The sequence below is a fragment of the Sciurus carolinensis genome (genome assembly GCF_902686445.1).
Source record: "Sciurus carolinensis chromosome 19 unlocalized genomic scaffold, mSciCar1.2 SUPER_34, whole genome shotgun sequence".
Classification (NCBI taxonomy): domain Eukaryota; kingdom Metazoa; phylum Chordata; class Mammalia; order Rodentia; family Sciuridae; genus Sciurus; species Sciurus carolinensis.
Window position 1 is genome coordinate 2599793 of NW_025920112.1, and position 23335 is coordinate 2623127.

At 48.0% G+C, this 23335-nt stretch overlaps 1 protein-coding gene across 1 annotated transcript; it reads left to right on the top strand.

Annotated features, from left to right (window-relative positions):
- The first annotated feature begins 1567 nt into the window (after nt 1-1567).
- Nucleotides 1568-22626, top strand: LOC124973423 (butyrophilin subfamily 1 member A1-like). Its single transcript, XM_047537364.1, has 12 exons — nt 1568-1699; nt 4635-4979; nt 8099-8380; nt 10419-10535; nt 11691-11711; nt 13893-13913; nt 15110-15130; nt 16901-16921; nt 20471-20491; nt 20576-20602; nt 20696-20722; nt 21856-22626. The coding sequence occupies exons 1-12, from the start codon at nt 1576-1578 to the stop codon at nt 22383-22385; spliced, it is 1557 nt and encodes a 518-aa protein (XP_047393320.1). The 5' UTR covers nt 1568-1575; the 3' UTR covers nt 22386-22626.
- Nucleotides 22627-23335: the final 709 nt, after the last annotated feature.

The window sequence follows — 23335 nt, forward strand, 5'->3', positions numbered from 1 at the left end:
TTCAGCAGATGAATGGATAAAAAAATGTTGTATATACACATATACAAAGGAATATTACTCATATTTAAAGAAGAATGAAATTCTGTCTTTTGCTGGTAAATGGATGGAGGTGGAGAATATTGTGCTAAGCAAAATAAGCCAAACCCAAAGACCAAAGGCCAAATGCTTTCTCTGATATGCGGATGGTAATCCACATTAAGGCGGGGGTTCTAGAGAAAAATAGAGTTACTTTATATTAGGTAGAGGGCAGTGAAGGGAGTGGAAGGGACTGGAGGTAGGAAGGATAGCAGAGTGAAACAGACATTACCTCAGTTATGTGTATGACTTCATGACCAATGTGACTCTACAATAGGTACAATAAGAAAAATGAAAAATTATACTCTATGATTTATCAAAATGCATAAAAATGCATTTTACTGTCATTGGTAATTAGAACAAATGAAAACAATTTAAAAAATATATTGAAAAAGCAAATATATGGATCTCTGTAACCAAAATTAAAACCCAAACCAAAATGAAACAAACGACATGACCAACTAATGCATGAAAAAAACGTTCAACATCTTTGGAAATCACAGAAATATAAACCAAAACTACACTGAGATTTCATTTTACTCCAGTTAAAAGGGCAAACACCATGAATGCAAATAATCATAAATTCTGGCAAGGAGGTAGAGAAAAATAAACTTACATACACTGTTGGTGGTGGCGTACATTAGTACATTCACTATGGAAACCCATGTAGAAGGTCTTCAAAAGACTAGGAATGGAATATGATCCAGCTATACCACTCCTCAGTATTTATCCTGAAGAATTAAATTCAACATGCTATAGTGATACATGCATATCCATGTTTATAGCTGTGGAATTCATAATAGCCGAACTGTGGAACCAGCCAAGGTGTCCATTGACAGATGAATAGATGAAGAAAGTGAGGTGCACATATACAAAGGAGTTTTATTCAATTCTGAAGAAAAATAAAGTCATGTCAATTTCAAGAAAATGGGTAGAATGGGAGAACAGCATATTACCTGAAATAAGTTAGACTTGGAAAGTCAAAGGGGTGTTTTCTCTCTTATGTGGAAGATAGAGAGGAAAAAGTAAAACAAAACAAAAAGGAACTCATGGAAATAGAAGGGATACCAGTGAACTAAAGGAAGGGGATAGGTGGGAGGGAGGAATGGAAGGGAAGGAGAGGTACTGGGGAATAAAATTAACCAAATTATAATATGTGTATATACGAACATACCACCATGAATCCCAATATTACGTATAACTGTAATGCACCAATAAAAACTGTTTCAACAAACAAACCAATCAAAAACTGGAAACAAAAGTCAAAGTCTAGAAAGAGATGAGAGTCTGTTTCCTTGGTGCAGGAGGGGCTTTACCACATGGTAATGACTTCTGTGTGTCTCTCCTCCTTCCTTATTTGGTCCTTTAACATGTAGAAGAATGACTCACATTGCTCAAAGTCCACTTGGATGACACTGTACTTTCCTTTCCCAGTATCTCAGTGTTGTTGTGGATTGGTTTTCTGTTTAGCAAACACTTTGACAGTGTTTATGGAGAGGCATGAGGGTGAACATCTCAGGACTGTGCTTTCTGACCGTCCACAGGCACTGGGCTAGGATGTCGTTCTTCTGTGTGGGCATCTGGACTTTCTTGCTCTCACTCCTCCTTCCCTGGCCAGGTGCAGGTGAGTGAGAAGGAGCAATGACTGTTTTCCTTTTTCTGGAGACTGGTTGAGAGGACATTTTACTCCACAGAACAATTCCAGGGCCTCAGCTATTTCCTGTTTCCTACAACTGAAGACCTCAGGACTATTCCTAATTTTCTCTCTATAACTCTATTTTTAGGGATATTTTTTCTTTTCTATTTTAATTTTGACTTAGGTTCACACAACATGCAAAATATCTGATTGACAGTCATCCATTTCTGCAAAACACTTGACCCTCAATTTCTAAAAGAATAAAATAATACAGTTATGAAAATATGATCATAACTTATAAATAATATAAAATTAATATTTTAAATTATTTTCCAATTTTTCACTTTCTCTGTGTGTTTTTTTTTTTTATTGCTGCAATGAGTTTCTTGTAGGCAGCAAATGTTGGTTTTGTTTTTATATTCATTCATCCAGTCATTATCTTTTAGTTAGAAAATTTAGTCTACTTAAATTCAAGGTTATTATTTAAAATTAATGTCTTATGCCTGCATTTTAAAATTTTCTTCTAGCTTTTTTTTTTCTAAATATTCTTTGTTTTTCCTTGTCATTCATCTTTGTGGTTTGAGGTTTTACTGTATTGGTGACTTCACTGTTTCGATGTTCTTTTTGTTTGTTTGAACTTTTTTTCTAGTTCCTTTTGGGTACCCAGTTGTCTGTGGGTTTCGTATTTTCACTGTTTATCATCTTCTTTCACTTGTGTTTCTAGGAGTTCCTCAGGCAGGCTTGTTAGCATGCTGTGGTTTTCACATGGGGCATAGAAAGAACAGATCAGACCACAGCAAGACCAAAATCCAGCAGGGTAAACACTGAATCCTTTAGGTCCATGCTTGGCACCCAGGGGACATGGTGGCAGGTGTAGACTCCCAAGGGCGTGGTCAGCCTGCCCCTGGACCTTGCCATTCATACCCCACGTGGTTGCTCTTTAGGGCTGGCTCTTCTTCTTGCATGGGGCTTTTTTTGACTGACATGCCACATTCCTGGCATCCCCAACTTTGATGGTCTATGTTACAGCTTTGACCTCGCTCCTCACTCTCGCCACTTAACACATTGACTCTTCAGGGGCTTCCCACAGGGACTCTGAGACTGTCTCACCCTGCCTAGCTTTGTGGCCTTTCTTTTAAATCTCAGTGGGAGCCTCCATGATCCCACAGCTCTTGCATTCTGCGTTCCTCCAGAACTAGCCCCACACAAATGACTCTGAGGACTGCTGCCAGCTCAAGCAGTAGCTGACCCCTGGCTGCAGTGACTTCCGAATTCCTCGCTGGCTGAGCATGTTGACGTGAATCCTGGGGGAATCAGTTTCCTAGCTGGTCCTTTGGAACAGCGTATTCCTGCCTCTCTCCTCAAAGCAGTCTTCCAAATGAGTTTGTACTTTGACATCATTGACTTTTTTTTTTTTAATAGAAACTAATCTCTTGGGCAATCACACCCTCCTTGGCCACAAACTTAAACATGTTCTCTTTCTGGCCAAATTGAAAGTTTTTTTAAATCTTTCTGGTTTGCTTTTGGCTCCTAAGAATGAACCTGGCTAAAAGATGCCAAAAATACCATGATACTGCCTGAGTTCGGTGAGCTTCAAAATTCTCTCCACTGTGATCAATTAATCTATCATATGTAAACCCAGCCTTACACCAAGTCTCCAGGAATGGACAACATTTAGACAGGTTCTTTGCTAGAATGTAATACAGGTGACTGCTAATCCATTTCCTCATAGAGTGCTCATTCCCATCAGAAACCTTGTGAGTGCAGTCTGCATTGTCCATATTCCTATTGGCATTTCAGTCTTCTGAGAGTCTATCAAAATCCTTCATTAAGTTCCAGTTGCAACTAGGACTTCTATATCCTTCACTTTCAAACTTTTCCAAACTCCTTCCACCAAGCAATTTCAGAGAATTTTGAATTATTTCTTCAGGTATAGTCACAGCAACGACCCCATTTCTCTACCTATTTTCTGGGTTTGTCAGTTTTGTTTTCTGCTATAGGGAAACAACTTGAAAGAGGAAAGTGTCTTTGGCATGGTTTCGGAGGTTTCAGTTCATGGTCAGCCAGTTCCATTGCCACGGGCTGGTGGTGAGGCAGAGTCCCAAGGCAGAGAGGGTGTGCTGGAGCGGAGCTGCTCACTTGATAGCAGCAGGAAAGCAGAGAGAAAGCAAGAGGCTGAAAACAGGATAAAACCACTCCTTTCAACTAGCTGCCGACTCCTACAGTTTCCATTACCTCCAAATAGCACCACCATCTTGGGAACAAGTCTTCAATACGTGAGTCTGGGTGCCATTGCAGACTCAGATCATAACAAGCACCATGTGAGTCTTTGGGTTATTGCAGACTCAGATCATAACAAGCACCATGTGAGTCTTTGGGTTATTGCAGACTCAGATTATAACAAGCACCAAGTGAGTCTTTGGGTGCCATTGCAGACTCAGATCATAACAAGCACCACGTGAGTCTGGGTGCCATTGCAGACTCAGATCATAACAAGCACCATGTGAGTCTTTGGGTTATTGCAGACTCAGATTATAACAAGCACCATGTGAGTCTTTGGGTGCCATTGCAGACTCAGATCATAACAAGCACCACGTGAGTCTGGGTGCCATTGCAGACTCAGATCATAACAAGCACCATGTGAGTCTTTGGGTTATTGCAGACTCAGATTATAACAAGCACCATGTGAGTCTTTGGGTGCCATTGCAGATTCAGGTTATAACAAGCACCACAACATGATGCTACAGATGTAAAATTCCTCAGCTCATATGATAGACCATCCCTGTGTGAAATTCCCCACCTGACCTCATTTGATGGACTATCATCAAAATATAGGTGCACTAAAAATGTCATACAAAATTAGCTTCTGACTATGTGTCAAACTCTTGGCAAAGGTTTTATCATTTTTCTTCATCACTTGCAGGGCAGTTCCTGGTGATTGGACCAAGCTCACCCATCCTTGCCATGGTGGGGGAAGAGGTCATATTTTCCTGTCACCTCAGCCCCTCCATGGATGCTCAGAACATGGAGGTGACTTGGCGCCATATTAAAAAATCAGGCTTGGTGCACAACTATAGGAGTTCCCTGGACGAGGAGCAGCAGCACCCAGAGAACCAAGGGAGGGCAGAGTTCCTGAGGGACAACATCACCAGTGGGCAGGTGGCCCTGAGGATCCACAACATCCACCCTTCAGATGAAGGCGAATACAGATGTTTCTTTTTAAGCTCCACCTACCACAATGAAGCACAATTCAAAGTGTTGGTCACAGGTAAGCTTCTCTGGAAAGAAAATTCTCATGTTTTGCAAAGTGTTAACTATGTTTTTGTTCTGCCAATGCTGGGTTAGGGTACATACCGGGTATATATTGACAGTGGAGGTACAGTCCAGGCAAATCCTGTGAGGCCATGCCAAGAGTGCTGAAGAGGAAGAACACCTCTGACCTGCCTATTCTAGTAGTCTCAAGCTACAGCACAGGTACCGACAGACCCTTTGCTTTGTCAGCATAATTACTTGAGAAGAGGAGAAAGGAGAATTTAGCATATCCATTCTTTCATTTCCCTTCCTTCCTGCTTTCTCCTCTTCCTCCTCCTCCTCCTCCTTCTCCTCCTCCTTCCTTCAACCCTCTCTCCCTCTTTCTTTCTTTCTTTTTTTCTTTCTTTCTCTCTTTCTCTCTCTCCCTTTCTTTCTTTCTTTCCCTCTCTTTCTGTCCCCCATCCTTTCTTCCCTCCCTCCCTCCCTTCCTTCCTTCTTCTTTCTCTTCCTCCTCCTTTCTTCTTCTTCTTTTTCTCCTCCTCCTCCTTCTCCTCCTCCTTCCTCCCTCCCTCCCTCTTTCTTTCTTTCTCTCTTTCTCTCTCCCTCTCTCTTTCTGTCCCCCATCCTTCCTTCCTTCCTTCCTTCCTTCCTTCCTTCCTTCCTTCCTTCCTTTCTTCCTTCCTTCCTTCCCCTTCCTCCTCCTCCTCCTCCTCCTCCTTCCTCCATCCATCCCTCTTTCTTTCTTTCTCTCCTTCTCTCCCTCTCTCTCTTTCTTTCTCTCTCTCTCTTTCTGTCCCCTTCCTTCCTTCTTTCCTTCTTCCCTCCCTCCCTCCCTTCCTCCCTTCTTTTCTTCCTTCCTTCCTTCCTTCCTTTTTCTCCTCTCCTCCTCCTCCTCCTCCTCCTCCTCCTCCTCCTCCTCCTCCTCCTCCTCCTCCTCCTCCTCCTCCTCCTTCTTCTTCTTCTTCTTCTTCTTCTTCTTCTTCTTCTTCTTCTTCTTCTTCTTCTTCCTCTCTCTCTCTCTCTCTCTCTCTCTCTCTCTCTCTCTCTCTCTCTCTCTCTCTCTTTCTCTCTCTCTCTTACATTTCTTTCTTTCCTTTCTTCTAGGGATTGAACCCAGGGCCTCAATCATGCTGGGCTCATTTTCTACCACTGAGCTCCATGGTATACCCTATTTCTGAGGAGTTCCAGAAGCACATCTTAGTCTAAGATATCACTCTAGTTTCTAAAATCCTGAAGATGGACAGAGGTAAGAAGGATCAGACTCACCAACCATCAGGACTTGCTCTCGCCAGTCAGACTTGGCTATGTCCATCTTCCTATGACAGTCTCATCTGCTTGGATCTCTGCACTAGCTTGTGTCTTAGACTCCAGCTCTGCCCAGACACTGCCAGTTCTACCAGGGTCAGCAAGTGTGGAAGGATCCAGGTTTCAGGCTCACACTGAGCTTGAGCAGTTTTGCCTCTGCTGTTGTCATGGAACCACACACCAACCTCGGGCAATGAGCTTCTCCATTTCCATCCTCACAATACACCTTCAGAGAGGCCAGCCCAGTCTGCCACAGGGAGCCCAGGAGTATGAACTTCCAGAGGAGGTCTCTTCTGGCAGGCACCTTGACAGGCAGTGTCGCTGTCCCCTATTCGATGACAACTCTGGACAGGCTGTGCACACCCCTGGACTCACACTTGCACAATGAAAGGCAGGCACTTAATGATTCTTCACAAATTAAAGAAGAGTACTAGAAAGAATTACTGACCAGTTGGAAAAAATTTTTTCTGCTAAAATTTCTCCTAACTAGACACCTTGGTGCACACATATTCTAAAACCATCTCCAGGGTGGAGACATCCAAGGTCAAGGTGTCATACTGCACAGCCAACAGAGAAGCCTGTGCCTTCCAGCTTCTGGAAACTCTGTGCACCATGACCACATCATTCCATCTTGTCTTGCTGTCTTGGCCCTGTGTCCACTTCCCTCCTCTCTAATACTCATCACATTGGAATTATCTGATACAACCTATATGGCCTCGTTTTTAGGAATTACATCTAAAAAGACACTATTTGTACACACAGTCACCTTCGTAGGTCCTGGGGACTTGAACCTATTCTCTGAGGGATATGATTTGGCCCACAAAAAGCACTGTTTAATACCAGTAAATTTGCTTTAGTTTTTGTTATAGACTGTGAGGTTTTGATAAGTTAGTGTTAGCACACTGACCTGCAAAACACTTATGCAGAAGGGAGAACTACTCATCTTCCTAGATCTCGGGAGGAGGGGCAGGGGCAGGAGGAGTGGGGCCATTGTATGTGTCCACCTCCCTTACTCCTGATCCTCGGCCCTTCCCACAGTGCAGCCTTCACATTGGGAGATGAGTCCCTGCTACCCCTGCACCCCTCTCCTTGAGGAGAGGAACAGTGAGGGAAGGATGAGCCAGTTCCTATGGTGACATGAAGAACAAGACATGCGGATCATTTTCATGCACACTGCAGCGTCTAGGGACACTCGCGGGTAGCCCTCATCCCAGCAGGAGCATCCACAGATGAAGCCTGCATTGGCCCAGCACTGTGGACTGCGGGGTGGTAGCTACTATCCAAATGTTGCTACTTAGAATTAAATTTAGTTGATACTAAATAAAGTATAGAAATTAGTAGGGTGCATAGACATCCTTCAAGTCCTCCATTGCCACAGTGGTTGGTGTCTGCCATATTGGCCCAAGGTCATAGGAAGTTCCATCTGACACTGTTCTCTAGAAGAAGGGTGATGGATATTGTATGGACAGTTTGCAACTGACATGAAACCACCTGCAGATGTGTGTCCTTAAGTCCTCTGTTTGAAAATGGACAAATGGGTTTTACTTGCCACCTGTAGGTCTCAAAGAGGAACAAGGAGAGAAACACAGTGATTGCTACTGTGGATCTGGCTGGGATTGGAATACTCCAATGAAGGCCACATTGCTGCCTTCATCTCTCACTCCTCCAAACCCTTTGTATTCTTGTACCCCATTGTCACAAAAGCAAAACAAACAAAATACAGAGTTAAGATTCACAGAGGTTAATCAGCCATTGCAATTTCACTGGCCCATGTGAAATAGCTGTGAAATTTCTGGAAAGTGTGCTTTCTCTGCCTCCTTCTTTTTCCAGGAACAGGCATGACTCCTCACATTCACGTTGAACCGGATGCAACTAGGGGCATCAGGCTGACCTGCACATCCACGGGGTGGTACCCCCAGCCCGAGGTGCAGTGGAAGGGCAGGCAAGGACTGCACTTCACTCCAGACTCTGAGACAGTGAGAGCAGAAGAAAGTGGCATGTTTCAGGTGCAAGCATCCATCTTGGTGGAGGAGAGTTCAACAGGGAACGTGTCCTGTTTCATAAGGAACCCGCTCCTGGGCGAGCAGAAGGAAGCACGTGTGTCCCTGGCAGGTGAGTTTCTCCAAGGGCAGTGCTCAGGAATTGCAGTTTATCAGGTGGGACTAGCACAGGCCTGTGGAGTCAGACACCTGGGTGGTGTCCGGTCCATTCACCCATGACATCCATGTGAAGAGTTTAGTGAAAACACATCTCTCATCCTAAACTCCCATTTATGGCAAAGCAATGATTTTTCTTACTGAAAATGAATTTAAGGATATGCAATAGCATTCAAAGCCAATGCAGCATGTGGGAGAATCTTCCAGATTCTCTTCTAGGTGTTCCTTAACTCATTGCCCAGGAAAAAAATTGTTAGAACACTTTAGAGTTTGTTCTGCCACTGTCTAGTTAGTCTGAATCCTGGCAGCGCTCCCACCAGCTTTGGGGTCTTGGGTGAGTACTGACCTCTGCCTGTTCCCGAGGGAGACATAGGGTTACCGATCTGGGCCTGGCATGAGAGAGCTGAGTAGTGACCGAGCAGTTCACCGCAGCAGAGAAGAGCGTGAGGAGCACAGACCCACAGTGACGACCCCACAGAGAATGTGTTCAGACGACGCCCCCACAGCTCTCTCCCTCTCCCAGTCAAGGTGGACAGCGGCACAGGTCCTCCTTCTCATAGCTTCGACTTCAACGCTGCACTTCCTTCCTTTCTCTGTCCCATGCCAACCTCCAGACATCTCAACCTCTGGGTGCCCCACACTCACATCCCCGCTATGAGCCTGCACCACTGGCCCTTCAAGTCCCAGCCCAGGGACCCCTTCTCCAGGAATCCACTGCCAGTCCCTCTGCTGATACCGACACCGTGGTGAACTGTACGCCTCCCTGGTGAGGTGGGGTGGTGCCCTTGGGGACGGCTCCAGATGTGTCACTGGGAGTTCACTGACGAAAGCCCCTAAGAATCTTATCAAGGAAATGCCATTTCTCAGGTGCTTCCTCTCAAACGTCCACATTTGTTTGAGATAATGGAAGAGAATTTAAGGTTCAAGAGGAGAATGTCACAAAAGCACATATCAGAGGAGTAGAGTCGTATTTTCTGTTTTTTAAATTACAACCTCAGAAAAGCAAAGTCAGAGAAGGAAAAATCTAGCAAGTCCCCCAGTTACAGTTTCACAGAAAAGAAAGCCATTGAGGCAGCTCACAGAGGGGACCGAGAGTGGGAGCTAGAGAGAGGCAAACTCCCGACGCTCAGGTCATGACAGCAGAGCTTTCTTCAAAACCAATATGGAGGATGAAAATAAAAGGAGCATCTCCAGATAACTGTGAAAGCGATTCTATATATACCTTAGAATTGTTGATAATACATAAAAGCCATCAACTGGTTAGGTCGCGAGCATCTGAGTGACGTGAGCGTGAGCCCTGAGTTAAGAGGTCTTCGGACCACCACTTTTCAGGGCACATTACTGTAGGACAGAAGTAGATTACCTGGCCAGGGATGCTTATTTAAAGGGCCAGTGGTCATTCCTCTCCCAAAGGTCGGTGGGCAAGCTAGGGTCTTGTCTCTGGGACTCAGTCCAGGCCACCTGTTGGACTTACCCTCTGAAAGGACCAAACCTCCTCATTTGCACTTAGAGAATCTCCCTCCCTCTCATCAACATCTGCTGGGCTCACACATGTGCATGCGTGGGAAACAGCTAGGTAGGGAGGACTTGGCATTCTCGGGGCTTGGGAGGAAGGAACAAGGACACCCACATGGAAAGGGAGAACTTTGCCCTATGAGTAACAGTTTATTTATTATAAAATAATTACATGCTACAGATACCATTGTAAGTCTTTGTTAAATCTAGATGATGAAATGTGTTGATTCATCATAATCCGTTGGACACGTTTAAACATCTTCATAATTTCCTTAAATGGCCTCTGGTCCCTGCTCCATGCGAGGTGCCGTGAAGGAGGAGCATCTTCAGGATTCCTGACTCCCTGGAGTTGAGCAGAGGGCTGGGGCGTTCAGTGTCTCCAAGCTTCCTCCCGTCTGGAGAAGACTACTGGACAGTCACCCTGCAGCCCGGTCGCCTGCTGTCCAGCTGGACTCACGTCTGGTGACTGTGTGTTTCAGGTGCCTTGTTTCCCAGGGACAGGTCCTGGAAGCTGGGGCTGTGTGCCTTCCTGGTTCTCCTGGAGGTCAGCCTGATGGTCACCTGTGTGCTGCTGATGCGCTCCAGAAAAGCCAAAAGTAACGGGAAGTGCCGGGGAAGGGGTGGCGCGGGTGCCCGGGAAGCAGAGGGTAATAGGCACCCAAAGTCAGGAATGCACTGTAGGGAGCCTGCATCACTGAAAACTGACAGGAAACCCGGGAGCAGGAGGAATTATTCTGTCTTCACTTTATTGCCTCGGCATAGTTACCAGAACATGAAGTTTTGGGGTCAAGTTCAGCTCTTTCATAAAAACAGCATACATGCCAGACCTTTTGTGGTCTAGCACTTAAATAAAACAGTTTATTTAGTGAAGTGTTTATTAGCGTGCCCAGGGATGATGAAATGCTCCGTGGCATGTCCTGGTGATGGAAATCCTGGCCTACCACTGTCACATACCCTCCCGTGGTGGCAACGGGAGGTCCCTGGTCCCTGCTGGTTCTCTCTGTGTGTCCCAAGACTCAGGGAAGACTGCTTGGTTGACCATGAGCACCGAGACTGCCAGTGACAACGGTCACCCAGGCGATGGCCTGCCTGAGTCACCTGCCCCTTGCCAAGGTGGCTTCACTCCAAGCAGGGCTGCTCACCCAGGCCTTCTGCTCTCCTGCCTGACTTTTGAGTGTGCCTTGGGAGTAGACCAAAGCCTCCTTCAGAACTGTTGATGCCAAAGCCGAAGCCAGCTGCACGCAGCTGGTCCTGGAGGCCTGGAGTGTGTCTCTATCTAGTCCTTTTCTCAGCGGCAGGATTAGTGTTGCATGTCCTCTGTTTTGAGGATGATTCCCCTGCTGGCAGAACTTAGGGAGTCTTATAAAGGGCAAGGGTGCTGGTCCAAGTGAGCAAAGCCAGGGCGGGAAGAAGCACCCTCCTGAGAAGGTGCTCACTGCTGTCTGGGGACCGTGTCAGCATCCCAGGTGCCCCCAAATTACCAGGCGGTCCCCTCTGCCCGCCAGTCACCAGCAACTTTGTGAAAACAGGACTCTTTGTCTGTTTGTTTTCTATGTGGGAACTTTCTTTCTGTGAAGGCAGATTCGGGTACCAGGCTGTTAGGACACAGCAAGAATGGGAACATACAAGGCCAAGACTGGACCATTTAGAAAGCGTGTCCAGGCAGCCAATCTAACAGCATCACGAGCCATCCACTCAGGAGAGGCAGTTCAAACACACCTCACTGACGGGTCTGTTTGTGTTTGTTGCAGGTTTGCTCAAGGAGCAGCACGGTGAGTGGGTCCAGCTCCTAGGCAGAGAGCCTTGTGCTCCCTCGAGGGACAGGGCCACGGTGCAGGGCGCCCTGCCAAGGCCATCAGGAGGCTGAGAGCCTGCAGAGGCTGCTCAGGTCGTGATCATGCGTCTGAGGACCATGATTCAGTGAGAGATGGTGGGAGGGGGCCTGTGCATGCTGAGGTGGCCCCTAGGCTGCTGCAGTGTAAGTGACTCACAATCACCCCACATGAGGATTCAGTGTGAGATGGTGGGAGGGGGCCTGTGCATGCTGAGGTGGCCCCTAGGCTGCTGCAGTGTAAGCGACTCACAATCACCCCACATGAGGATTCAGTGAGAGATGGTGGGAGGCGGCCTGTGCATGCTGAGGTGGCTCCTAGGCTGCTGCAGTGTAAGTGACTCATAGTCACCCCACACCCACCAAGCCTCGCTGGGTTCCCTGAGGATGCAGTGCAGCTCACACTGTGGAAGGGGCTTGGGTGGGGGTCCTTCTTGAATCTCTCTGAATCACAGTGTGGACTCACAATTTGGAAGAACAGATCTCCTATGTCCCTGACCATGGCCCAGCCTTAACGTTCTGGGTTGTCACACATCAAATAGGTAATTTTCAGATCATTTTGATCTCAGGCTTTACTGCCGTGGGGCAATGAACCACAGAATTTTTGAACATTTATCTTCTAACTTGTCTACTTTTGTTTGTGAAAGTGAACACCAGGAGCAATAGGAGAACTATTCATTTTTTTCCCCATGTGTAAAGATTGATCATGATATAAAAGATCAGGCAATTTTGAAGGAGAGAGGAAAGGAAAAGATTCTGAGTCTCTCTTTTTCTTTTTTATTTGGTGCATTACGGCAATACACAGTAGTGGGAATTGTTACATTCTCGTAGGTGCCCAGAGCTTCTCTTCTGTTTGACTAGTGTATTCCAGTCTTTCTGAATGTTGTTGGATCATTATCTCTATAATCCCTTCAAATTTTGATTATACAAAGAAGGAAAACTGGGCAAAGTGTGAAAGCGTGAAAAAAATAGAGTGCTGGGGATGGGGCTCAGTGGTTAAGTAAGCATCCCTGAGTTCAATCCCCAGTAGCAAAAAATGAGAATTAAGTTCCGCGCAGACCCTTGGCCGCCATGCAGAGCTCTGGCAACGCAGGCTTGCAGTTTGTTGTTCTGCTCCTGGGCGTGGGGGCTGCTTTCTGAGAAACAGGGAGGAGAGCTGGTTCAATGCCCTGGCAGCTTGCCTCCTCTCCCTGGCCTTTGCAGAGTCCCCTCCGTGCAGAGGTTTCCCCTCAACATTGAAGGGCTGATTTAGTGCTGTCATCGACTGGTCCATGAGAAGCATTCAGGATGGACTCTGCAAAGCCTAGAGTTTCTTCCTGCAGTGGTGGGGAAGGCTGGTCTCTTTAGACACCTTCTTCTGCTGAGTCCCAGCCCTGTCCAGCCTCGCACTGCACAGACCTTGCAGAGAGCAGGCTGAACTTTGCTCCACCCTCTGCTGAGCTCCACACAATTACCAAGTGTGAGGTGGAGGCTGATTTAGACAGGAGTCATCCTGCTGTGTGGGCAGAGGTTGAGGCACCCTGGAGTCACTGAGGAACCCCAGGCTGAGCTGGCAACAGAACCCTGCCTCCTGATGGGTTCCTCAGATGCCCTTACCCTAGCTAGCACCCGAGGTAGTCACCTTTCCAGCAGAAAAGGGTGCTTCAGGCCCACAGGCTGGGAGGTGTCAGTCCACACTCACTGCCTTTGCTTTGGCTCTGTGGCAAAGCAGCATGTCTTGGCAAGAGTGCATGACCAAGGAAACCGCCCACCTCAAGGCCAGGATGTGAATGTGAGAGAGGAGGAGGAAGGACCTGGTCCTACTCCCCACTGGAGCATGTCCCAGAGGCCGAAGGACCTCTCAAGCCCCACCTCCTAAGCTTCCATCCCTCTCCCCGCTTTGCACCAGGCTGGTCACCAGGGCTTTACACACGGGCCTTTGGGGACACTAGAATCAACCCTAGGCACCTTATCTCCTGGCCCTTGTTCCCATCGGGCGCAACTGGCTAATATTTTATTGAGACAGCTTGGAAGCTATTAGGCATAAATGTTTCCTTGGTAATTTTTCCAGATAAATTTTGAAAGTTATGCATTTATTTTTGCATATTATTTATCATTTTTTGTTTTTGTCTTTGTTTTATAGATCTGTTGAATAAACAGAGAGGTGAGTGGTGTTTGTTTTCATTTTGGTGACAAATGTCACAGAAAGTATATTTGATCTACTAAAATTAGGTTTGTGATTGATTTCTATAGACTAAACTATCGATTTTCTAAAGTAGTCTATATGTAATTATCAGCTACAGTTCATATTTAGTAATATAATCAATTATACCCTTACAGACTTCTTCCATTTTAAGGTAGTTACAGTGAGACCCATTTGTTCTAACTTTTACCAGGTTTTTAAAGATACTATTCTCAAAGTTCACATAAATTTTAAGACATTCTTTTATGTTTTATTAGTTTATTTTCAATAAATAAATGATAATTGTGTATGCTTACAAATTTTTGTTGTACCTTTTCTTCTGTGTTTAGAAATTAACTCCAGAATTTTGATTAATGCTCAGATCTCTTTTCTTCTAACTCTTCATTGCTATTTTACAATATTTAACCACAACTAGTGCTGTGTTATATGACAAGCTGTTAGCCAATTTGATTTCTCCAGTGGTCTCTCTTTTCTTTACAGAAATATTGAATTCTCATATTATGACACACATGACTTTGACAGTCTCTCTGTATTGAGGGACTTTTCTTTGCACACACCATTGTTTGGCTTGGTTTTCGATGTCTCTTGACCTTGTCCTTTAAGGGGGTGTTTGTCCAGTGAGCCAGTGCCCTCTGGACCTTTGCACTTGCTGCTGGTCCTCTTTCCCTGGAGATGCCCTTTCTTGGTCATTTCCAAGTTCACTCTGTTCCCCCAGGATGCTGGCCCTCTCTAGCTAAGGGAAGGGCGTGAATGTCTTCCAGACTCTGAGCTGGGGGACACTGGGCTTCCATTGCGTGCTGCTCTGCACCTGTGGAAGGTGGGAGCTATCCTCCGGGGGTCCCAGGGTGTGCCTGCACGGCTGTCTGCAGGAGGAGCAGTGCGCTTCTCTGCAGCGTGTGCTTCGTTGGCTTTTCTCGGCTCTTTATTTCCCAGGTCATGTAGAACAAACAACAAGGAAACTTGAGTTCTTTCAACCTTCCTGGCTCAGGGCTAACGTGTCTTACAACATCTAAACTTAACACAACTTCAATGTTTCCTGATTCTTCCTTTATGTTGACTGATCTCCTATTGATCTGCACTGGGGTGGGCTTCTGAGAATGGGAATAGGACGCTTCCTAACATAGCATTGTTTTTGTTTGTTTTGTTGCCTTGTACAGAGAAAATGGAAGAAGAGAATGGTAAGTGAGAGCTGCCTTTGACTCAGACAGATTGTCAAATATTCAAATATTCCACACTTGATGTTTATATTATGGCAACAAAGTCAAAATGTACAGACATGCTGAATGTCCTAAAATAGTCTTTGTATACAACCACAATATCTTTCCTCCATATTTCAAAAAATGCATACAGAGACCCAGGCCAGGCTGAGAGGAGGACAGGAAGTCAGGTGATCCTACTGCAGAGACCCAGGCCAGGCTGGGAGGAGGGCAGGAAGTCAGGTGATCCTACTGCAGAGACCCAGGCCAGGCTGGGAGGCGTACAGGAAGTCAGGTGATCCTACTGCAGAGACTCAGGCCAGGCTGGGAGGAGGGCAGGTGAGCCAGGGGATCTGGCTGCAGAGACCCAGGCCAGGCTGGGAGGAGGGCAGGAAGTCAGAGGATCTCACTGCAGAGACCCAGGTCAGGCTGGGAGGAGGGCAGGAAATCAGGGGAATCTCACTGCAGAGACACAGGCCAGGCTGGGAGGAGGGCAGGGAGCCAGGGGATCTGGCTGCAGAGACCCAGGCCAGGCTGGGAGGAGGACAGGGAGCCAGGGGATCTGGCTGCAGAGACCCAGGCCAGGCTCGGGGGAGGGCAGGGAGCCAGGGTATCTGGCTGCAGAGACCCAGGCCAGGCTGGGAGGAGAGCAGGGAGCCAGGGGATCTGGCTGCAGAGACCCAGGCCAGGCTGGGAGGAGGGCAGTAGGTGGAAAGACAGCACCTGCTGGCCATGTGGGGAAGTGTTCAAGAAATGGAATTTAGAACATTGTCTTAGAAAGTGAGCAAATCGTTCTCATGTTCTAAACATGAAAGGGTTCTCAAGAAAAGATTAAATTCTAAACGTGATTTTTCTTGTGGGTAGAGAACAGGTTAGCTGTTGAATGGCTACAATCTTACAGATAAAAAGGGGGAATCCAATTAGGAGTGTGATCTCATCTAGATCAATAGCTCGAAGAAGCCAGCAAATAATAATTTAGCTCTCGGTGTTTCGTCTTCAAAATCTCAATACACTCATTTTTATTCTTTTTGTAAACCTAGTAGTTCGTTACCAGGTAAGGAAAATGGTTCCAGTACGAGGGAGAACTTCTGCATGACCCCGAGTTTTCTCTTAACCTCAACTCCTGTTCATCCGCGCACTCTTTCTTTTATTCTCTCTCAGGGTGAGAGACGGAAATGAGAGTTAGGCTCTTGTTTTCTTTTTACATGAATTCTGGTGTCAGAAAACATAGGTTTAAATTATGTCTGCATCTTATCAGTTCCCAGACGTTGCAGAGTCTTAGCCTCCAGGCCCAGTCACCTCTTCACGTGGCTGTGATGATGTCGTCTGTGACTGGGTCGGTCTTTCTCTGTGCTGCACGGCCTGTGCCTCAGAACACCCTGACGTCTAGACACTGGCTGCTATTGCCAGCGTCAGCAGCTTGGGGACTGAGCTTGGGAAGGAGGGTATTGTTCTGGGAGGTGTCCGAGACCCTGGGCAGCCAAAACGAATCTGCTGAGTTCTTTCTGTGGAAAGAACAGAGCCACCTCCAGCAGACTGTCAGGAGACCACACGGGCATCCCCGTGGCCTCTCCCCACCTTGTTTCTCTAGTTGTGCTGACCCAGTCAGAATCTAAATATTCTCAGACTGTTGGAATGCTGGGACACCATGATCCAGGTTTGACTCAGCCGTGGACTAACAAGAACATCGTTTGACATTAAGTCACATCGTCGCCGCTGCCCGCCAATCTCATTTTCTTGTTTGATTTTCAGCTAAATTGGAAGAAGAGTGTGGTAAGTCCTGCTGGGCACTCCGTGTCTCACTGGCTCACTGTCTTTAGGAAGGCACATCCACAGGTAAGCCCGGGAACAGGGCAGCTCACCTGGCCCAGGAAGTGGGCTGAGCGGATGAACTTGGGCAAACTCTGCTTCTGCCCCTCACCGTGCCTGACATGCAAGCTGGAGACAACCCAGTTTCAGGGAAAGAACAGCTCCTGGCCCAGCGTCCCTTCTCCAGAGGCCCTGGGGTCAAGCACTGCCCCCAGGTCCATGCTCTGCCCAAGCAGAGAGCTCGCCTCTCCCTGCAGATGGCATCAAGGCACAGCTGCCAGCAGGGCCTTGCCGTGCACAGGAGCGGTCTCCTGCCACTGTGTTGCCGCCCACAGCAACAAGTCCGTGGGAATTTATCTGAGGTGGACTGGGAATGAACTACTTCTATTAACTTTTTCTGTGCTGCTTTTTTGCTTGCTTGCTTGTTCGCTAGTTTATAGAGGAAGAGAGGCTTGCTTGCTTTTAGAGAGGCTACGCTTTCAGAGGTGCTTCTTCTTAGAGGTCTACTGCTTCTTCTTAGAGGTGCGGCTTAGTGGTGCGTCCTACGTCCTATCACAGGTGCTGCTTATCAGAGGTGCTTCCTATAGGTGCGTTTCTAGTCCTTCTCCCAGGTGAAGAGAACGTCTTGTATACACTAAGGCAGCCAATCAGTTTAGGATTAAGTAGCACGATTGGAGTACGCACCACGGTGCCAATTAAGAATGAGGAACACGTGTTGACCATGAGCGCAGAAGAGACATCAACCAATCAGGCAAAAGGTCATGAGAGATCACGCCATGTTAACACTAATTATGCACTACTTCTTGGCCCAACGCCAGCCGCCATCCTAGAGCCACTTAAACATGTCTTTACACCACTGCCTCTAGAAACTACCCACTGTGCCCAGGGCCACCTCCAAGGCTCCATGGCCACTAGGGTGAGTGTCACACTGAAGAAGCCAGCCCACCCTACTAACTGGGGCGTCTGGTCCCCCAAAGCCTATCAGCCCATGTGCTGGTGCAGGCTGAGTGGTGCTAGTGCAGCCACCATCCCATGGAGGAGGACACTGCCCACCAGGTGACCACCCCATGGAGGGAGGAGGCTGCCCTCCAGGCTGGTGCCATGCTCCCCTTTCCCAGAGCTGCTTCCCTGTGCCCTCAAGCCCTTGAGGTGACCTCTGCATCACAGTGCGCACAGGACATCCCCAGGTCTCTCACACAGCCTCTCTCATCATGGACTTCAGGAGGATTGAGACTGAAAGCTCTTGGCCTGGTGTTTCCAGCCTCACCTCGCTCTGGCTTCAGAGCCAGATCCTGGTTTTCCTCAGTGGCAGAACTCTTCCCTGTTAAGAGCAGGCATCTGTCAAACGGAGCTCATCGCCTGGGCTTTGCCCCAAGCACCCCGGTGCAGCATTTGCTCAGACCCAATCCAGAAACAGCTCCACATCCATGTATTTACATTTCCAATCAGTCTGCTCAGCTCATTTGCACAGAAATGAATTAATACCTGGTTTGAATAAGGAAAATATTTGAATGCATTTTACCAACAATGTGAACAAACAGATCTTCTATTATTACAAATCAGGAATGTGAGCCTAGAAGAAGCCAAGTACCTGACTTTGGTGCTTACCTGTAGTTGGTCAAGGGAAGGCCTGGTGTGGCTCAGTGGCATAGCGCTTGCCTGATGTGCACAGGCCCTGGGTTTGAACCCCAGCACTGAAAAACAAAAGGATAAAAAATTAAGCAAATACAGTGCTTAAGAAGTAGTAGGAGAGGTGAGTCAGGAGAGGCGGACAGAATTCAGGTCAGGAAGAACTGGCAGGCCACCTTCAGAGTTCTTACATTTATCCCTGGAGGGCGGCCCTGTGGAAGAATTCTGCTAAAATCACAGGATTTCCACTTGCTGCCATTGGGGTGGCTGCCCTGTAAAACAGGCGACAACGTTGGTGGGAGTGTGGAGACAGGGAGCCCCACGCCCTGCCGGCGTAGCCCTGGTGGAGAACCCCAGGGTGGTTCCAACCGGGAGCAGTGGGGCAAAGTGTGGCCCTGTCATCCCTCCTCTGTGTATGTACCCTAAGGAGGTGACGGCACCACCTGTAAACTATCCCCATGATTCACAATAGCCAGGATATGGGGCCCACCTAAGTGTCCACTAGCAGAGGATGTGACCATTACCCACACGTTTGCACATATACACAGTGAAATATTCATCCTTGAAAGAGGAGACTGCCTCCTGTCACACCCAGAGGGACTGCAGCACTGGAGACTGCTCAGTGAAACAAGACAGACAGAGAGGAAAGTACTGCGTGGTCTCATTTCTAAAGCACAGACATCAAATATAGAGAGTGAAACTGGTTTTGAGGGGCAGGGAGAGGAGAGGAAGGGGGGATGTTGGTCAAAGGATAAAAAGAAGCAGGCGAGTAGAGCCAGCAAGTCTTGAGATCCAGCCTGCAGTGAGGGAGCTCCAGCTGGTAAAATCAGACCAAGTTAGCAGTGTTTGTTAAGTGGCTTGATTTCAGCTATTGCACTCATAAGTAGCTATTAGGAGAGCTGATTCGCTTCCCCACAGCAACACTTCATAGCATCACATGTAAACCTAAAATACAGAAAACAGAATTTATTAGAAAAATTAAAAGGCCTACTCTTGGATATATAACACATTGTCATGAGCAGAGAGGACCCCAGAAGACCAGAGGAGCGTCCTCCACAGAGAGGAGGGAGACTGGCCTCAGGCATTGGGAGGGGAGACCACACACCTCTGAGACCCAGGACCAGGCAAGTCAGGAGGCCTGGGGTGAGTCATGGAAAAGCCAGGAAGGCTAGGAGGAGCAGGTGCCTCTTCCTCCTGGCTGTGCAACCAGGTGTTCTGGTTTTATGGACTGAGATGAAGAGAGTCTTCATTCAGTGCAATTCGTTAATCTCTGATGCATTTACATCAGCACATTTTGAAGCGGTTGTGTGGGAGTGACAGAGACCTCATGGACTGTCTCAACTTTCTGTCTGATTTTTATGAAATAAGCACTTGTTGCTTTAGTAATACTGCACGTACTGATAATCAGTGGAGAGGTGAAACCTGTGCACAGGCGCTGGAGGGTCCGCCTCCGTTCCCTGGAGCACCCGCCTCTGGCATGAAGTTGGGGCTGGCGTCTTGCCGGCCCAGCCCCTGTGCCTGGAGACACTGTCACGCTCATCCCAGAGACCCTAGTACAGGAAATCGCTCATAATGTAAAGCAGACTCAGGAAAATGTGCTGGGTGAACAGGAAACTTCTGGAATTAACTTAGGAATCCAAGATCAGAAACAGGACCAAGGCCGTTGTCCCTGAAGGTAATAAGAGAGTGACTTAGGTAGGCTTCAGGAGCAGGTGGTGAGGTACAGCCAGGGACCCCGCAGGCAGCCAGCTTTCAGTTCTCGAGCCTCACACTCGAGAGCTCTGACCAATGTCCACAGACATCCTTCAATCCCAGAGAGCCATGACCCAGGATCAAACATCTGGGAATTTCACAAATTCATATTTTTTACCTCTTTCTTTTTAGGTAGAATCAACAAAGCGCTTGGTAAGTCGTGTTTCTCTGCTGTGTTACATTTAGATCGCAGCCAGCACCCTCACGACATTGACCTTGCTCTGCTATTGCTTGCAGCACACAGGAGATGGCTCGCCGAAGAGGGTGAGTAAGGCCAGTGGCCTCTCCGCTGGCCTGCCGCAGCCCCCGCCCTGCCCAGTGACCCAGCTAACCTTGGATGTCTCCGTCTCCTTTTAGAACTGAAGAAGATTCGAAGATTTGCAGGTAAATATAACGGGGGGAAAAATGTGTGGCCAGAATGACTTTTACCTTGTCATCTAAACTCTCTGGAGTATCTCGGAAAATAAAAAGATCGTACACAAACAATCCATAAGACACGTTTCCACTCGAAAATAACTTGATTCTGGAAGTATGAATTTGGTGGTAAGTAACCAAATGACTACCTGGGAAATAGCTCATTATAGGAAACTGCCTCAAAGGAATGCACCAGCCGAGCTTCGCTGGGACCTACTCCTCCTGAAACGCAGCTTCTAGATCCTGGCAAGAACCAGTCCTCGCGATCCTAATCCCACAATGCAACCAGCTCAAGATGCCCCTGAGCCAGAGATGACTGATGTAGGGGGTTTGGTTCCTCTCCCCTTGGCTCACGCGGCCTCCGCCTGTCCCCTCCACACATCCCCTCTGCAGCGTCCTCATGAGCTGTCTCCTCCTGTCCGCAAACAAACTCACGCAAGAGACGCCAGCAATCTCTCCTGAGAGATGCCGTCCTGCCTCCTGTCACCTTATCCTCTCCTTCACAGTAAAACTTCACCCAATAATTGTGAACACACTGTCTCTCCATTTTCCACCCTCTGGTTTCTTTCTCTCTCACCCAGCAAAAGGCCAAGATCCTGAGCAGGGTCTGCCTTGTCCCACGGGCCACCTGGCTACCTGTCTAGCTCCACCTCCTTCCTCTCCTCCAGCTGCAAGGCCCAGTGTCCTGCTCTCTGGGCTTGGCTCCTGGTGTTGTCCCTCCAAAATGTCCCTATTCTCCGGCTTGGCTTTGCTTACATCCCTGCTGGGCATAATAGTCCTGGGGCAAGCATGGCGCGGGCACTCGGAGGTTGCTGGAGACCTCGCTCAGGTGCAGGCAGTGTCCAGCCTCACACGCCAGCCCTGCCCTTCCCCCTGAGGGTAGCCAGCAAATCCCTTTCAGATATGACGTGCTCTGGAGATGTCACCTCGCAGGAGGAGATTTGGGGATGGGAAGGCACCAGGGGCAAGTGTGTCCTGAGGGTCCTGTGTTGTCTCTTCATGTCCATCAGAGGACCGCCGAGGCCATGCATTTGGCCCTCTCTCGAAGGCAGACTGGTCCTAGTTAGCCCGACAGTTAATGGGCATACTTCTCTCTCCTGCAGCGGACGTGACGCTGGATGCAGCCACTGCTCACCCTTACCTTGCCGTGACAGATGACGGGAAGTGTGTGACATATGTTCCCGAGAGGCAAGACGTTCCCGACAACCCTGAGCGATTCGACACGCTAGTGGGCGTGCTGGGTCGGAACCGCTTCTCTGAGGGAGATCACTACTGGGAGGTGGGAGTGGCAGGCAAGAGCATGTGGGCCGTCGGGCTGTGTTTGGAGTCCGTTCGGCGGAAAGGCCAGTACACCAAGGCCTGTCCAGAAACCGGCTTCTGGATTCTGCGTCTGCAGAACGGCGAGTGCTCGGCTTTTGCCACTCCCCGCACCGTGGTCACCCGAGAGCCCCTCTCGCGGCTGGGGGTCTTTCTGCAGTACAGCCAAGGGTTGATCTCTTTCTACAATGTCACCGAGTTCGTCATCCTCTACACCTTCCAAAGCAACTTCAACCGCGAGCCGCTGAGGCCCTATTTCTACCCTGGGACTGTCAGTGCCGAGAAGACGAATGGCCTTACCATCCTGAAGCTGTGAGCCGCCCCTCAGGGCCTGGCCAGAGCACCCCTGCACCAGGCTCGCAGCTGCCCGCCGGACCTTGGTGGTGTGGGGCTTGCCCTGCCAGGACTCCAAGAGCGGGGTGCCCCACGTCCTGGGGCCTCGCTCTGGGCTTTGTGGGAGACTAGGGCACTCTTCCTCGCTCCCCTGTCCCCAGATCTCCTCCACACCCTTCCTGAGATTTCTTTGGGCCTTAATAAATAAGAGCTCTCCACTTCTTCCTGGATTTGAGATTGAAGTTCTGCACATAGCTGGTTGATTCCTTAGCAAAATCACCGCTGTGAACTTCTCATCCTGCATTATAGGTTTGGCAGTGTGTTTCTCTTTCACTGATGATAAGCTGTGGACTTTTCAAGGATCATGTGCTGATGACTTTTATTGCCATCGCTGCACCAGAGTCAATATCTTGAACATGACACCACACTTAATGTCACTGAGTAAAACCAAAACTGTCTACAACAGAGTTGACCTGTTTGCAGGCAGCCTATGGTGCTGTGGGTAGTCTCCTCTCAGGTCTTCTGAGTCACACAGCCCTGAACTGTGCATCCCAAATGCAGCGATGCCATCTCTGCCTGGTAACATGCTGTGACACCTTGTGTTATAGCATATATGTAGCACTGCACAGTCTGGCTAAAATTAAATGTAAACGAACGTGAGGCTCTAGAGCAAACTAAACTCAGGTTGCTGGTGGGAGTGTATGATGGTATAGCTGCTTTGGAAAAATGGTCATTTCTTTACAACTATAATCAGCAATGTCACTCTGAGAGGAATCCTCTATAGGACTGAGGGTAGAGGCGTCTGGAGTCTTGCACCTGAGTGTTTATAGCAACTTTACAAAGAATAGGGAAAAAGGGAAATCGATGTAAGTGTGGTTTATGAGGAAACAACTTCAAAGAGAAAATGCAAATATAGACCTTGTGTCTACAGAG